Source organism: Lynx rufus, unplaced genomic scaffold (assembly GCF_022079265.1).
Source record: "Lynx rufus isolate CCGP_SWC_20201006 ecotype Redwood Valley unplaced genomic scaffold, mLynRuf1.p SCAF_1, whole genome shotgun sequence".
In the NCBI taxonomy this organism is placed as follows: domain Eukaryota; kingdom Metazoa; phylum Chordata; class Mammalia; order Carnivora; family Felidae; genus Lynx; species Lynx rufus.
Genome location: NW_025814823.1, coordinates 132,641,637 through 132,658,953, shown reverse-complemented (window position 1 = coordinate 132,658,953; position 17,317 = coordinate 132,641,637). Strand labels below are relative to the sequence as shown.

General features: G+C 36.0%; 2 protein-coding genes across 2 annotated transcripts in view; both read left to right on the top strand.

The window, feature by feature from the left end:
• Positions 1–3,144, top strand: part of CENPK (centromere protein K) — a 58,952-nt gene extending 55,808 nt beyond the window's left edge. Inside the window, exon 11 of the mRNA XM_047087114.1 lies at positions 3,109–3,144. Within this exon, the coding sequence (XP_046943070.1) occupies positions 3,109–3,113 (5 nt within the window). The 3' untranslated portion in view covers positions 3,114–3,144. The remainder of the gene's footprint in view (positions 1–3,108) is intronic.
• A 223-nt stretch (positions 3,145–3,367) lies between these two features.
• ADAMTS6 (ADAM metallopeptidase with thrombospondin type 1 motif 6) overlaps positions 3,368–17,317 on the top strand; it is a 303,804-nt gene continuing 289,854 nt past the window's right edge. The window contains exons 1-3 of the mRNA XM_047087098.1: positions 3,368–3,484; positions 5,688–6,052; positions 15,516–15,684. Of these exons, the coding sequence (XP_046943054.1) occupies positions 3,388–3,484; positions 5,688–6,052; positions 15,516–15,684 (631 nt within the window). The 5' untranslated portion in view covers positions 3,368–3,387. The remainder of the gene's footprint in view (positions 3,485–5,687; positions 6,053–15,515; positions 15,685–17,317) is intronic.

Genomic DNA, 17,317 nt, shown 5'->3' with positions numbered 1-17,317 from the left:
AACACACATTTATTATCTCACAGTTTCTGTGGTTCAGGAAACTGGGCATGGCTTAGCTTTGTCCTGTGCTTCAGGATCTTTCAATGAAGATGCAGTCAAGATGTTGGCAAGGACTCAGATCATCAGAGAATGCTTGACTGGGGAGGGATCTGCTTCTAAACTCACATATTAGTGGGTAGGATTCAGTTTCTCACAGGCTATTACATTGAGGGCCTAAGTTCCTTGCTAGTGGTTATGGAAAGGCCACTCTCAGTGGCTTGCCATGTGAACGCCTCCAAAAGGCAGCTTGCTACATCAAAGCCAATAAGGGAGAGAGTCTATTAGAATGATAGAATCTAGTCTACTAGATAGTCAGAATCTTTTGTAATATAATCACTGAAGTGATATTTTCTCAACATTGTATTGGTAAGATCAAGTTACTCAAGGGAAGAGGATTACACAAAAGTGGATATCAGGAGGCAGAATCTTTGGGGCCATCTTTCAGGCTGCCTGACATAGTGGTGATAATACCTACTTTATAAGATTGTTGTGATTATTAAAAGTAACATATATTTAAAGTTCTCTTTATTTTTGGTCTGACCTTAAACTACCTTTCTAGATGATACCTGTTAGTCTTCTCCACAGGAATCAAACTTACTATTATTCCTAAAATGATTTTCCATTTTTTTCTTGCCATCTAGACTTTGTGGAATCTATTTCTTTAATTTGCAATGACTGCCCCTATCAGTTTCACTTGTGAAATTGTGTTCATCTTCCAGGGTCTATCCCAAATACCACTTTTTAAATAATATTTTCTTGACCCATCCTCCTCTAACTCAGAAATCATTTTCCTCATTTGATCTCCTCTTAACACTTTTTCATAACTTTATTATGGCATATGTCAGTCTGCCTTGAATTTTTTTCTTTGTTGTTTGGATTATGAATTCCTGAAGGGCAAGGATTGTGTTAATTTATTCTGTGTCCCCATATTGTTATAACATTTTTTAAAAAGTTTATTTATTTTGGGGAAGGGGGAGGACAGAGAAAGAGAAGGAGATAGTGAGAGGGAGAGACAGAATCCCAAACAGGCTCCACCAGCACAGAGCCCAATGAGGGGCTCAATCTCATTCTGAGATCATGACCCGAGCTGAAATCGAGAGTTGGTGCCTTAAAATGAATGAGCCATCCAGGCACCCCTGTTATAACATCACTTAAAAAAAAAACAGTAAAGCAATATTTGTTGATTAATGAATAAGTTTTTCCAAGATTCAGCAATGTAATAACTTGTAGAGACAGATAGAGTTTTCAATGGTTGTGGTTGTTTTATATATTTTAATAACCAATATTTCTAGCACCATAGGGAATGAAGTAGTCTACGTAAGTTAATTTTCCAGTTAACTACAAATATCCTTTTATATGCATGAAGTGATTTTCTTTTTTTTTTTAATTTTTTTTTCAACGTTTTTATTTATTTTTGGGACAGAGAGAGACAGAGCATGAACGGGGGAGGAGCAGAGAGAGAGGGAGACACAGAATCGGAAACAGGCTCCAGGCTCTGAGCCATCAGCCCAGAGCCTGACGCGGGGCTCGAACTCACGGACCGCGAGATCGTGACCTGGCTGAAGTCGGACGCTTAACCGACTGCGCCACCCAGGCGCCCCTAAGTGATTTTCTTTTAATCACTAAATAGTGATTCATTTATTTACTCTTTTTTTAACCAACAAATATGTAAACATTTATTATATAATCTTATACACTAGGAATTTGGGATGAGAATCTTTCTAATACTTTTTGTGTTCTTCTCTGTACTAGTAGTAAGTTACCTTAGTAAAAGTAATTTATTCTTTAAATCCTGACTCAGACAGTATTTTGAATATCAGATATTGAGCTATAATACAGTCATATACATAATAGGAACTGTTGAACTAGTTAAGGACCATTTGCCTCTACCGCAAAGTGTATTACTTTGGTTGGGGTTCTACAACTAATTTTTAGTTTTCCTTTCTTTTTTTCACTTTTGTGCTGTTAGTGAGCTAGTTTCTTAGTCCCTTTGCTATTTTCTTCTTCTAAACTACTATGTTCTAGGATATCAGGTAGTCACATATGCTCATGTTCTGTATAAAATGTAAATTCATGGACTGTGAGTGAGGGTGTGAGTCAAAAGGAAGGTGCATGAGATAGAATAGGACATCTCTTGTGATACCTGAAATGAATTTTTAAAAATTCTTTGCAGAAGATGAATTTCTTTTCTTTTCAGTTACATTCTAGATAGTTGAAGTTGTCTCATATGTGTTGCTTTTTTAAAAAAAATTTTTTTTAACATTTGTTTATTATTGAGAGACAGAGACAGAGCATGAGCATGGGAAGGGCAGGGAGAGGAGGAGACACAATCTGAAGCAGGGTCTAGGCTCTGAGCTGTTAGTTAGCACAGAACCTGATGCAGGGCTCGAACTCACAAACCATGAGATTATGACCCGAGCTGAAGTCGGACATTTAACTGACTGAGCCACGCAGGCGCCCCTCATATGTGTTTCTTTTTAAGTCATATAAGACTTCTAGATAAAGTCAAGGGTTATAGTAAATATGTTTCAAATTTTTAGAAATTTAGTTTGTGCTAGTGTCTGAGTGTTCACAGATAGCTGCTACATGTCACTATGTATTTGTGGATCTACTCTAAGAAAAAATGATAAGTGCCTCATAAAGCAACAAATCAATCTCTGAATATGAGTGTGCTAAAAAAGCACATTAAGGAATGGGATCATATACTGTTTATCACTTACATAATGAACTTTGATTTTGAAGTCACGGTACCTTTTATTTTGTCAAAAGGACGTTTAGTCACTGTACTCACACGTTGTTTTCTTCAAAGTTCAAAAAAAAGAATTTTTATGATTCCACTTCACATTCCTTCTTTGATTATTAAGTAGCTCTGGCATTGTTCTGCTTACGATTTAGGTTTCTAATTGTTTAGTCTTGTGAATGTTTATTTAGACTATAAAGAACAACAATGATCTAATTTAACTATATTAAGTCATTTGGTAGTCTTTGTCCTTTGGCAAGCATTCAGCAATATAGTTCTGTCCATACAAGATATTTTTCATTTAACATAATTTTTTTTTGTTTTTCTAGGTTAAAAAATGGCCATACTATAGTAACTAATCAGCCAAATGCTTTGCTTATGAAAATTTTACCATCATTGTTTTTTTCCTTTTGGATTGAGAAAATGAACCCAGATATAGAAGAAAGTACGAGATGTTGGAAAAAAGTACCTGTTAAGCAGTGGAACGTCTAATAATTAATTTGCAAGAAATTTTAAAGAAATAAAATTGTTATGCTTCGATTTTGGTATGATATTGACTCTCTAGCACATAGGTAGCCCTCCAAAAAAATCATCCAATTTTCTAAATTATGGAAATTTTGTGGAAGACGTTGACCTGGATTTTGAGCCTCATCATGGCTTCATCGGAATGTCATAGTGACCACAGACTTTCATACAGTTCTCAAGGTAGGAGTCCTGCTTTTGAAAGTGACAAAAAATTTTGCTGTTAATTTGACGAGAAAAGATTCTGAATATTTAGTTTGGGTGAACATTTTCTTTGGGTTATATAGTGATAGGAATGGAGGCCTACTGCATCAATTCAGTGCTAGTTTCTTAAATCTTAAGGGCTCTAAGTGGACTGTTTATAACTTATACTAGCATTTAGCATTCAGTGTATTTTAGAGTTGACTGGTCTTTCTTAGAAGATAATAGACCCAGGCCTTTTCTCCTTTTGAATCCTAAACTTTAATAAGCTCATTTGTTGCTAGGAGTTACAGGCAAGGTCATGTTCAAAAGAAATCCAAAGGTTTATGCTATTATAAAAGAGCAAGAAACCAGACATATTCTGATACAAGATCCTTCTAAAATGGACCCTTAGTGGAAAAATGCTTTCCAAACTGAAGAATTCTGATATGAGGACTAGAATCTGAGGAAAAGAGTAAAAGTGGTAGGAAGTTCAACTTTTCAAACTCTAATCCATGGATCTCTGATTTTGAATCCATGAAATTGAACTTTATATCATAGAAAAGATCTTAACAGAGGTCCCAGGAATGAATAACATTTTGTTTTCCATCATCACGTCTAATCTTTATAGAATTATTGGCAGAATACCTTTTTGATTCCCCTCCCATAAATCTATAGGAACTGATAATTTTTTGGTACAGATGAGCCAGATTTTGAAGGCTATTTTGGATTGATGTCTGTGTCTAGAAGTCCTATATGTATGTAATGTAGCTTCTCAAAGTATATTAATAAATCCATAACATTTAGCATGAATTCTTATTTATAAGAAGTGAACAATATTGTCTTTTAATTTATTTCTATTTGGTCATAGTCTCATGGGAGTTTATATTTGTTGGGAACTCCATGTATAGACAACGAGGCAACGGACAGACATTTGGTTTTCCTTTGTGGTAAACCTCGCTAAAGAAAGATGTGGTTAAAAAGGTAGATTGGAAATATTAAGTACACCTAAATGAGGAAAACATATTTAATATCCTCCAAATTTCTTTTTGTCAATCTGATGAATTTTTAACAGCTTTATTGCAGTACAATAAATATATAATTTACTTATTTAAAGTGCACAATTCAGTGGTTTATAGTATATTCACAGACTCATATAACCAATTCTAGAATCAGTCAATTTTACTACAATCAATTTTAGAATATTTTCAACACTCTAAAAGAAACCCTGTGCCCATTAATAGTCATTCCCAAACTCTCTTCAAAGTACTCTCCACCCCAGCCCTAAGCAGCCTACTTAGGCTACTTCTGTCTCTAAAGATATTCCTACTGAATACTTCATACAAAAGGAATCATATAATATGTGGTCTTTTGTGACTGGTCCCTTCTACTTAGTATAATATTTTTAGAATGTTAGATAATTAACTTTGATAATGAAGGCAGTCATTATGAAGGTTCATTCATGTCATACTATGTATCAGTAGTACTATGCAGAATAACATTCCATTGTGTGAATATACCCCATTTTATTTATTCATTCATCAGTTGATGAATATTCAGGTTATTTCTCCCTTTTGGCTATTATGAATAGTGCTGCTATAAACAGTCATGTACAGGTTTTTGTGTGGATATGTTTTCATTTCTCTCGGGTAAATACCTAGGAGTGGAATTGCTGGGTCAGATGGCAGTTCCATGTTCAACCTTCTGAGGAGCTTCCAGACTTGTTTTCCAGAGTGGCTTCTGTATTTTCCAACTGATGATTAAAAAAAAAAAATTTCTACAAGGCTGTAGAAATTCAATATTAACTTTTTTGGATAACTTTCACAAACATTTTATCCAGGCTAAATTCTATTCTTTTAAATGTGTGTACTTTTTCACTGTTATTTATTTCAATATAAAATATTCATATTTCCTGTAGAATTTAGTTTTTAGAATCCACTAAAAAATAAATAGAAAAAAGAAAAATAGTCCTTCAAACTAATTTTAAAATGATGTTATTTTGAGGAATAAATGGAACTTAATTCATCATTAGATTTTAAACTTCATCTTGTTTAATATAACAGTTTTTGTTCATACCTCTCACATATAATGATGCATAGTTTTGACTGATAGAGTTTTTGTTGTTTATACTGCCACTTCTTTGTTCTGTTAAATTTTCTTTTCTTCCATGTGTTTTTTCTGGATTCTCTGCCTTGTGATTACAAAGAGGAATTCCTGACTTATCTAGAACACTACCAGCTAACTATTCCAATAAGGGTTGATCAAAATGGAGCTTTTCTCAGCTTTACTGTGAAAAATGATAAACACTCCAGGAGAAGACGGAGTATGGACCCTATCGATCCACAGCAGGCAGTATCTAAGTTATTTTTTAAACTTTCAGCCTATGGCAAGCACTTTCACCTAAACTTGACTCTCAACACAGATTTTGTGTCCAAACATTTTACAGTAGAATACTGGGGAAAAGATGGACCCCAGTGGAAACATGATTTTTTAGACAACTGTCATTACACAGGATACTTGCAAGATCAACGTAGTACAACTAAAGTGGCTTTAAGCAACTGTATTGGGTTGGTAAGTAGATGTTATAATTTTTTAGTTTCTGATGGGGAAATAAATTTACAATGTAAATGTCTTTCCTCAGATTAATAATATATAAAGAAATGGTTTAAGTAGGGAAGGTAACAGTCTTATTATTATTATTATTTTTTTTTGTTATTTCTGCTGCCTTTGCTTTTTATAGTCCTTTTGGTAATGTTTGCATTGACCTTTCAAAGTAAGGACAATTTCTAAAACCCTATATTATTTGTAAAATGAATTGAGTACATAGCAGTGTTAGGCTTTATATATAAAATAATTTTTTTGAATAAGAATAAGGTATCCAAAATAAATCTGTTTTGAAACTTTTCATATATTAAAATGACACTTGCTATTAAATATGATAGAAAAATGCTGTTCCTAGTTATCAACACTGCTCTCTGTGTTTGGCATCAACACTAAGTATGCCACTGATAGTTTTAACAGCATGGTGAAATGAACCAATTTGAGATTTAGGGAAAAAAAAATCAATTCCATTGTGAGACGTGCTGGCAGAGAGTGATGGGGATATGAAGGGGAGTTAGGACATAGAGGAGATAATGAAGGTCCATGTAAGGACTGTGCCCCTGGGAATACACAGCAAAGAATGAATTTAAACCACATTTTGGAGAGAAAATGCACAGGATTTGTGTCTTCCTAATGTTTTCTTCCCATACATTAGTATGATTCCTAATAAGACATATAGTACATAGTAGGTATTTAATAATATGTTTAAAAATTGAGATAAAATTGAACTGGGTGTGGGATGAAGGAGTGAAAGTAATTGAAGGTGGCGGAGGCTTCTTTTTTGGGTGACAGATATATGAATTATACTAGTTAAAGGGAACGCCACTGGAGCGCTGGATTGGAGAGGAGTGTGATATAGTAAATGTGAGGAATCAGAAGAAATAGGGTTGAAGATGTCTAAATGACATTTGGGAAGTACAGCTCTGAAATTTAGGAAAGAATTTAATTCCGGAAGCAAGTAATTTGAGAGTCATTAAGCGACTGTGAAATTGTGAAACATGTTGTTTGAGGAGTCAAAAGGGAGGATAAAGTTGAAAATGGAAATTCTGCTACACTTAAGGGGATAGCAGAGTGTCGCCCATGTATTCTTCATCCTTTAGTAAGACTTTCTGTTTCTCATTCTTTTCCCCTCTATTTGTTAATACCTTTTTGCTTTACTTTGCTTCCTATTGAAACTGCATGGCCCATGTTGACTAACTTTGATTACTGAAGATGTGATCTGCCAGGTTTGTCCACTGAAGTCACTATTTTCTCCTTGGCAACTAGTAAGGAATTTCTGAGCAGATACTTTGAGACTATGTAAATATCTTGTTTCTCATCACACTTTTACCCACCAAACTTAGTAACTCACACCTTCATTCTTATTTTACATTATGTTACATTTTAAATCAAATATAATATGTAAACAGGGTTTTGTTTTTTTTTAAATCCCACTTTTTGAATAAGCTCCACGCCCGTGTGGGGCTTGAACTCACATCCCTGAGATCAAGAGTCAGCATGCTGTATTGACTGATCCAGCCAGGGGCCCCCTCAAAAGCCCTTTTAACCAATTCTGTTTTTATTTTTTGATTAAAAAATTCTTTTCATGTTTATTAATTTTGAGAGAGAGAGAAAGAGCACACACCTGTGTGTGAGAGGGGAAAGGCAGAGAGAGACCGAGAGAGGAGAGAATCCCAAGCGGACTTCAAGCTGTCAGTGCAGAGCCTGATGCATGGCTCTGTCTCATGACCTGAGCCAAAATCAAGAGCTAGTGCCCCAACTCAGGTGCCCCAACCAATTCTGTTTTTTAATTGTTCTATATAAAATAATATCAATGTAGAGATCATTAGTGTCTTCTAATCATATTTCCTCACCCATTGTTTCATCATTACAATCCTTGCACCATAAAGACAATTCCTAACATTATTGTTTGTCAGTTCAAAATATTGTCACATTTAGTTTTCTTTATATATTTGGGCCATGGCTTTCTTTTCTAGCTTTTATATTTCTAGAGTTTCTAACTACTGTTATTTTGTCTTATTGTAAAAAAAAAATAATGATTTCTTTACCAAATGATCAATATTATCTATTTTATTAGACCTTGTATCTATTGCTTGGAATATATCCCATTCTTCTTTGGAGGCATTTTTCTCTTGGAATCTACTGGTTTAATTAATTTTTTGAGCTACTCTACATATCTCATCTTGGGATGCTTCTTTCCTAGTTAGTTCTATGTCTTACTCTTTTTGAGTTTACATCATGATTTTATTGGAGAACATCTTCAAGTAATTACCTCAGAAAATGTGTCTGGGAAGTAAAATTTCTGAGTCCATTTGCCTATTTGAAGGTTACTGTTGCTTTTGTGTTTGGTTAATAATTTAGCTGGATGTGGAATTCTAGTTTCAAAAATCATTTTTCTTTGGAACCATGAATGGTGGAATTGGGAAAGGGAAATATGGGGCATCCAATTTATGATATGACTTTATGTCTTAGGGAAAGATTTAAAGATCTTTAAAAAAATTAGCATTGATTCATTTTGGGTGACAGACATCTGCTTCTTGTTCTTTTCTTTTTTTTTTCCCTAAGAATTTTCCTCAATGAAGGTGATATGTGATATGATCTTCTCTTTATCCTTTCTATTTCAAGAATTTTATTAATGTGGTAAGCTATGGGTCTTGTTTCCTTATCCTTACTTCATATTTAATGGATGCTTTCAATGTAAAGACAGACACTCCTTCAGCTTAGAGAAATTGAAAAAAAAATTTCCTTAGTATTTTTCTTAAGATTCTTGTTTCCTACCCCCTGCATTTTTGTAGTTGGTTCTTTACTTCCCTTGTCCTTCTCTTTTTCCATGGTTTTCTTTTTTGTGCTAAGTTCTATGTATGAGATTTATCCAGTTTTGCCTTCTTTTCCTTCAGTTGATTTAAAAATTACAAGCAGTCATGGTTCTAATTTTCAAGAGATTTCCCTTTTTGATTGTTCCTTTCTTTACATTTTATTCTTATTTCTTAGCTATGCCCAGAGTTGTTTTTCTGCATTTTCCATTATTCATTCATCCACACACCAAATATTTATAAGTACCTATCATGTATAATAGACACTGTTCTAGGTGCTAGGAGTACGACAGTGAACAAAGGAGAAATCCCTATCATTGCAAAACTTGTATTCTCTTGGAGAAGATACACAGTCAGATAAGTAGATAAAAATCACAGTATGTTGGATAATGATAAGTTCTCAGGTAGAAAAAATAGTGAGTAAAGACCTAAGGAAAATGAGGAAGGGAAGCTGACATCCAAAGAATAGGCTTTCCAGGTGGAAATCTTCAAGTACAAAGATTTGATCTAAGAGTGTTTGGGGGACAGCAAGATTGCCCAGGCTGGAACTCAGTGAAAGAGAGGAAGTGTAATGGAAGGTGAGGTTAAAAAGAGAACTGGAGGCTAGATGGTAGGTTTTAGAGGACACAGTCAGGATAAAATCCATGACTCCAAGCTTGAGGCCTGAGCAACTAGAAGAATAAAGCAGCCATCAGTTGAGATGAGAAAGACTCAGGCATTTACTGAGATGGAAAAGCTGTAGGAGGACAAGATTGTGGGGTGATATATATCAATGAGTTCAGTTGGACATGTTAAATGTGAGGTGTTGTATAAGATGGTGGGTATACAAGCCTGGAATTTGGCAGAGAAATGTGAATTATGGAGTTATAAATTTTGGAGTCATTAATATATAGATGGCATTTAAAGCCAGGAGGTTATATGAAATTGCTTGGGGTGGGGGAATAATATAGATAGAATAAAGAAGAAGTTAAAAAAAAAAGTGGTTTAAGGAAATGAACCTTTGGACACTCCAGGAGGTTAGGGAGCTCAGAAAGATGTGGAGGAGACCAAAAAGCATAGTGGAGTAAGAAAGTTGAAGGAAAGCCAGGCAAAAATCCTAGAAGCTAAGAGAAGGAAGTATTTCAAGAGAAAAATGCTGCATTGGATTTATCAATGAGGAGGTTGTTGGTGACCTTGACAAAAGCAGTGCTGAAGTCATAGTGGCATTTAAGGAAAACAGAGAAAAGAGTACATACATAATTATTTTAAAGACTTTAGGAAAAGTAAGAAATGATCAGTGACTACAGGTATGAATGAGTTCAGAGGAGGTTATGTTTTGTTTGATAAAGGTGGGAATGATTATGTGGAGAAAAGGAAATTTTCTCTTGATAGATGAGAAGGGATGGAATCATAAATAGAATCACTGTCCTTAGTGATTAGGAGAAGTAGACAGTTCATCCATAATAAGAGGAAATAAAATAGATTATATGGACATGAGATGCAGGCAGGTGGGTATTTGTGTTGTAGGACTTTGCAGGAGGTTGTATGATGTTTAATGGAATGGAACATGGCAAGATGAGGTATTAGGGGATTAAGAGGTATTAGGGGATTAAGAAAGTATAGAATGTTTATCCAGGTGAGCAGGATACTGAGTGTATTAGAGAAACATAGTATTATTGCCTTGATGCATTAAGAGCACAGTTGAGATTATGGTTATGAATTTAAAGTGAGACTACTCAGCGTCTTGATGTATCTTTCAGTGGGCAAATGAGGTTGCAAGCTTGTAGGCCCAGAGTAGTAAAACTGATCTAATCAGAGTTGTGGTGTAGCCAAATAAATTCTGTGAAGGGAGAAAAGGGCAAGGGAATTGAAGGTGGGACTGAAGATGGATTAAGAGGGAAATGAGGACATTTAGTGGGTGGAGGATAATGAAAAGGTGGTGGGATCATTGGGTTCTGGTGGGTGTAAAAGGACTATCTCTTGGAAGGGAGGTATTAGAGGGACAGTGCTGGAAAGACAGAAGGATGTGATACTTGAAATTGAGATTTGGGCAGGGTTGCAAGTATTGAAAATACTGAATTCTAGGGTTGTACTGTGGGTCCGAATGCCTAAGATAAAGTGAATGACAAGATATTTGTTGAACGGGTTAAGGAATTGAGACAGCAATGGGTGAAGAGACCATCTCTGTCAGTAGCCCTTAACCTGGGGCCCATGAATGGAATTCAAGGGGTTTGTGAACTGGACTGGGGAAAGTGACATCTTTATCTTTACTAATTCTTCACTGAAGTTTAACATTTCCTTCAATTATGAATATAGGTAACAAACCAATAAAGTAATAGTTCACCTCAATAAAAATTATAGATATTTTCATATCATGTTACAGTTTTTGTAGGTTCTTCAAAGTACTATTTATGTTAATCACTATTACAAAATTATGGTAGCCATTAGATCCACTACACATCTTCTTATTTAAAGTCTTACAAAAAGCCATGTGTGTTCCTATAGTACATTTTAAAAATATTTTGATAATGGTATTTTACTACAACTGGTTTTCTTTATAATCCTATGTATTTTTTTCTATGCTTACAATTTTATTCTGAGAAGTAACCCCTAGTCTTTACCCCCACTAGACTTCTAAAGTTATCTGGGGCACACACACAGAACTTTTAAGAACTGGTGACTTAAGATACTGAAATCAACGATTATTTCAGGAATGGTATTGCAGAGAGTGATTGATCCAGAAGCTAAAATCTTTAAGAAATGAGGAAAAGTGACTATGGGTCAGTAAGTAGATAACTGCACCTAATGGAGGAAGAAGGTGATGGCATGAGATTGGAAGCTGGTGAGGGGTTTTTTGTTTTAGAGGCGGGAGAGAGCAGGGATTGTTTAGAAATGGCAGTGAATCACAAGGACACTTACCCTAACTCCAAGTCCAATAGGAGGCAGGTAGGAGAGAAAGCGGAGGATCCACCATTCCAGAGGATTACAGGGAAGAAAGAGTGTCGTTCAGAGAGATTCAGGTGTTTGAGCAAAAAGAAGTGAATATTCACAAATGCAGCTGAGCGTGTTTGAGGAGGCACAGTGGATGTGTTTTAAATGGCGAAAGGGGAGAGTAGGATACGAGATCTGAAAACATGATGCACATAACCATATGGGGACTAGAATCCAGGGGTTGGGTCTTGGGCTTCTTGTAGGGTCTGTGTTGTCAGGGAAAGAGGACATGATGATTTTGATCCTGATGGCCTGAGGCAGACAGTGCAGGGATGAGTGGGGATGCTGAGGGAAGTGAGAGCAGGGCTCTTGCTAGGCACGTGCAAATTACTGGGACCCGCACTTAATTCAGGTCCTCCATCTTCTACCCTCAAACACCTTTCTAAGTTCAAAATCATTTTTCCTTTTCTTCCCTCTAGCCACAGTAGCTCTTTGCTATATTCTGTATGCATGCTTATATATTGCCTTTGTGTTCGCCATTCCCACTGTCTGATCTGGTCTTTCATAAGATTGCTCCTTTAATTTTGTTCAGTTTCTGTCCAGATATCACCTTATTAGAGAGGATGTCCCTGACCATCTTAAGCAGTATGTATACTTCCTTCACTTCTGATTACTCTCTGTCTTCTTACACTGCTTTATTATTTTTTCTTAACATTTAACACTACCTGATTGGTCATTTATCTGGTGAATGAATTCCTTTTGTCTAGCTCCTTCCACCAAAATGTAAGCTCCGTGTAAGTTGAATGGTTGCCCCAGTGAGGCAGTAGAGCCTTGTGTTAACAATGTCAGGTCTCGAATCACAGTAGCCATATCCCAGTCATGGCCAATTATTTACTCAATGATCTTATTCTATATACTTCAATTTCCTTATCCATAAAATGAAGACAATTATGACAAAAGTCTTCTGGGTTGTTTTGAGGTTTAAGTGGAACACACACACACACACATGCACACACACACACACACACACGTATGTGTGTGTGTAAACTGTATATATGTATTTATATAAATGTGTGTGTCCGTATATGTGTGTGTGTGTGTGTGTGTGTGTGTGTGTGTGTATGAACTGTGTATTTATAGAGAGAGTAAGAGCAGTATCTGATACATCGTAGGCACTTTAGAATGGTTAGCCATTATTATAATTTTGCTCTCTTATTAGTCACCCTGAAAGGGAAATAAAGATCTGACTGCTTCTGTGGTGGCTACAAAACAAACAAACAAACAAACAAACAAAAAAACTGCATCCCCACCACGTAGAATAGTACTTGCCTATGTGATAGGCACTCAGATCATCTTTGGTGAAAGAAAGAAAAAGTAAAGTCAGAAACAACTCTCAGAAGGTAAGGGGATTATACTATAATGGCTAAGAATCCAAGCACCGAAGTCAATTGAATGAGTTGGTTACTTAACTTTGTTCAGTCTGTTTCTCATCTGCAAAGTCGAGCTGATAGTAGTACTTACTTCAGAGAACTGTTAAGGTTAAATGAGATAATGAGTATAAACATCTCCCAGAGTACGTAACACAAAATCTCTGGATTTTTTTCCAGAGTCTTTCCATTCTTGAAACTAGAGATTTTGTTTACTTACCAGGCTTCTGACTCTGTTTTTCCCCAGCAACCTGAACTTCTTGTCTGGGACCTTTCAACATCCTTCTGCCCACAGTTTAGCATGATATGATTTTAGTGCTCCACCCTTTCTGGGCAGTACTCTCCAACCCCACTTCGTACACTTCTCTCTTATAAAAACTTCTTAAACATGCCCTCTTTTCTGCAGGAACCATGCTTGCTCAGTTTGCTACCACGCTGTTAATCTTCCTAGTAATGTAATTCATGCTCAGGTATTAGAGTTTGTTAATGGCATATTATGTTAGGCCTGTCAGTATTTGCACTTAATTTAGGGACTAATACACTTAAAGTAAAGCAAACAATGGTGAAAATAACATGAAGTACCTAATCCCTGTTTTCTTGTTTTTTGCATTCCTTAGCTCATTTCGTGGGTGCCTGCCAACTTCATCTATAAATTAGAGCAGTTCTGATTATGTCTTATCTTTCTTTCCAAGCATGTGGTACTTAACATGAATTTCCCTAAACACAATCATAGAGGTTTAGATTCAAAGGAACCTTAGAGATTATCTGGACCAGAGATTTCCAGCTTTTTTCTTTTTAAAACAGCAAAACCCTCTCCTCAAATGAAATGTTATGTGGAAACATACTATATAGATTAATAAAAGCACAGCCAATTGCTGAGCCCAGGAATCCAAGCCCTATAGGTCTCCCTTTGTTGTCTGGGGCAATCCCCTGAGGGCACTTTCCTGAAACCCTTAGGGCTCCCCAGAGTGCTGTTTTAAAACCACTAATTTACACCAACCCTTTCATTTTTCCAGCCGAGGAAATACACCCAGAGAGTTTGTGTTTTATCCAGTGTTACAGGATAAATTAGTTGGATTAAGAGCAGTCTTCACATGTGCCATGTTTAAGAAAACACTATTGGACCATTATGGAAGGTCTTATTTCTAATGCAGATAACTTTTTCTATCTCATTTCTTTTAATCAGCCAACTTTTATTTGGTGTTCATACTACATAGGAGATACTTTCTATGACTGTAACTGATATAAAGAATTATATCAGTGAGACACAACCCCTGCCTTCAAAAAGCAAATAGTACATTTGGGAAGATAAAATATGCAGTAGAAATGTTATACCAAATTTAAATATAGCTTCAATACTTGAAATGTAGCAAGGAAGTGTGGAATTAATTATAAAGAATGATACCAATAATAAGCTCTTTTGGAGCTCAGAAGTGGGTGCTGCTACTTCATTTGGACTAGAGAAAGTTTTAAAAAGGAGCTGTGGTTGAGCTCTGTACTTGGCTACATAAATAGGTGTAAGGAGTATGTCATATGAACAAGAGCAAAGCTTCTGTGAATTGCAGCTCCTACATTTATCTCTATATAATGCTGGGGAGGTTCTTAACCTCTGAGCCTGTTACTTGGTCTGCAAAATGGGGATATATCGGATGTATATCAGTTAAGTACATATTAAGTGGTGTAACATAAATCTTAAAATGTCAGTAGTTTATCACAATAGAGATTAATTTTTCCCCTATATTGGTGTTTATGTTGGACAGCTTTCCATGAAGTCACTCAGTGACCCAGATTGCTTCTCTTTCAGCGTCTGCCTTCTGTGGGTAGTTTTTCAGAAAGAGTAGAGAATTCTCCTGGGGAAGGTTTTCACGGGCTGGGCTTAAAAGTGGTGTATAGTATCTGCCTGTTTTCCATTGGCCAAAACTTGAACGGAGCTATACCTGAACACAGAAGATGTGGTGCACAATTTGGAAAGGAAACAAGTTTTAGTGAACACAAAGAGGTCTTTGCTTCATCAAAGAGTTTTGGGGAAGATTGGAGGAAATATATGTGTCATGTTTAGTACAAGGCATGGGAGCATGTAGAAGAATTTAAATGTCCTTTTTAAAGTGTAGGTAAATTTATAGAAGGTCTTACTAGGTACAGATAATCCACTAAATTTCTATTAACATGCATTGTAACTTCTTTTCGGAGAGATATCAACTTATTTTTGACTCTTGTTAATAAATGATAATTAATATTTAAAATGATCCTTCCTGGTAAATTCTTTGTTTCTTTTTCTTTTAGCATGGTGTAATTGCCACAGAAGATGAAGAATATTTTATTGAACCATTAAAGAATACCACAGAGGATTCCAAACATTTTAGTTATGAAAATGGCCATCCTCATGTTATTTACAAAAAGTCTACCCTCCAGCAACGACATCTGTATGATCACTCTCATTGTGGGGTTTCAGGTGAGTGAGTGTGTGGTTTTTTACAAAGTCTATTGTATTGTATTGCCACTCTCTTTCTTCTGACACTATGGTAAGTGAGGTTAATAATAAGTGTAAATAGGAATTTGGGCAATTAGAATGATAATGCCCAGAGTTCTTTGAAAAGATGTCACCTATCCAAATGCCATAGGATTTCACTCATATTTGGAATTCTCTCTTTCCATCTCTCTCTGCCCCTACCCCACTTGCACTCATGCACTCTCTCTTGCTCTCTCTCTCTCTCTCAAATTAAATAAACATTAAAAAAATAAATAAATAAAATTGAAGAAATGTCTTAAAAGAAAAAAAAAGAAACATACAGCAGGGACATTAGTGGTCAAAACAGGCTTCATGGAGGAAGTGACTTCTTTTTTAAAATTTTTTAAATTTACATCCAAATTAGTTAGCATAGGGTGCAACAATGATTTCAGGAATAGATTCCTTAATGCTCCTTACCCATTTAGCCCATCCCCCCTCCCATAACCCCTCCAGTAACCCTCTGTTCTCCATATTTAAGAGTTTCTTATATTTTGTCCCCCTCCCTATTTTTATATTATTTTTGCTTCCCTTCCCTTGTGTTCATCTGTTCTGTGTTTTAAAGTCCTCATATGAGTGAAGTCATATGATATTTGTCTTGGACTAATTTCACTTAGCATAAGCGAAATTGCATCCATGTAGTTGCAAATGGCAAGATTTCATTCGTTTTGATTGCTGAGCAATACTCCATTGTATATATATATATATACCACATCTTCTTTATCCATTCATCCATCAATGGACATTTGGGCTCTTTCCATATTTTGGCTATTGTTGATAATGCTGCTATAAACATTGGGGTGCATGTGTCCCTTCCAAACAGCATACCTGTATCCCTTGGGTAGATAACTAGTAGTGCAATTGCTGGGTTGTAGGGCAGTTCTATTTTTAATTTTGGGGGGAACCTCCATACTCTTTTCCAGAGTGGCTGCACCAGTTTGCATTCCCAGCAGCAGTGCAAAAGAGAACTTCTTTCTCCGCATCCTCACCAACATCTGTTGTTGCCTGAGTGGTTAGTGTTAGCCATCTGACAGGTGTGAGGTGGTATCTCATTGTGGTTTTGATTTGTATTTCCCAGATGATGAGTGATGTTGAGCATTTTTTCATGTGTCGGTTGGCCATCTGGATGTCTCCTTTGGAGAAGTGTCTTTTCATGTCTTTTGCCCATTTCTTCCCTGGATTATTTGTTTTTAGGGTGTTGAGTTTGATAAATTCTTTATAGATTTTGGGTACTAACACTTTATCTGCTGTGTCATTTGGAAATATCTTCCCCCATTCCATCAGTTGCCTTTTATTTTTGCTGATTGTTTCCTTCGCTGTGCAGAAGCTTTTTATGTTGATGAGGTCCAAGTAGTTCATTTTTGCTTTTGTTTCCCTTGCCTCTGGAGACTTGTTGAGTAAAAAGTTGCTGCAGCTGAGGTCAAAGAGGTTTTTGCCTGCTTTCTCCTTGAGGATTCTGATGGCTTCCTGTCTTACATTCATCTATTTTGAGTTTATTTTTGTGTATGGTATAAGAAAGTGGTCCAGGTTCATTCTTCTGCATGTCGCTGTCCAGTTTTCCCAGCACCACTTGCTGAAT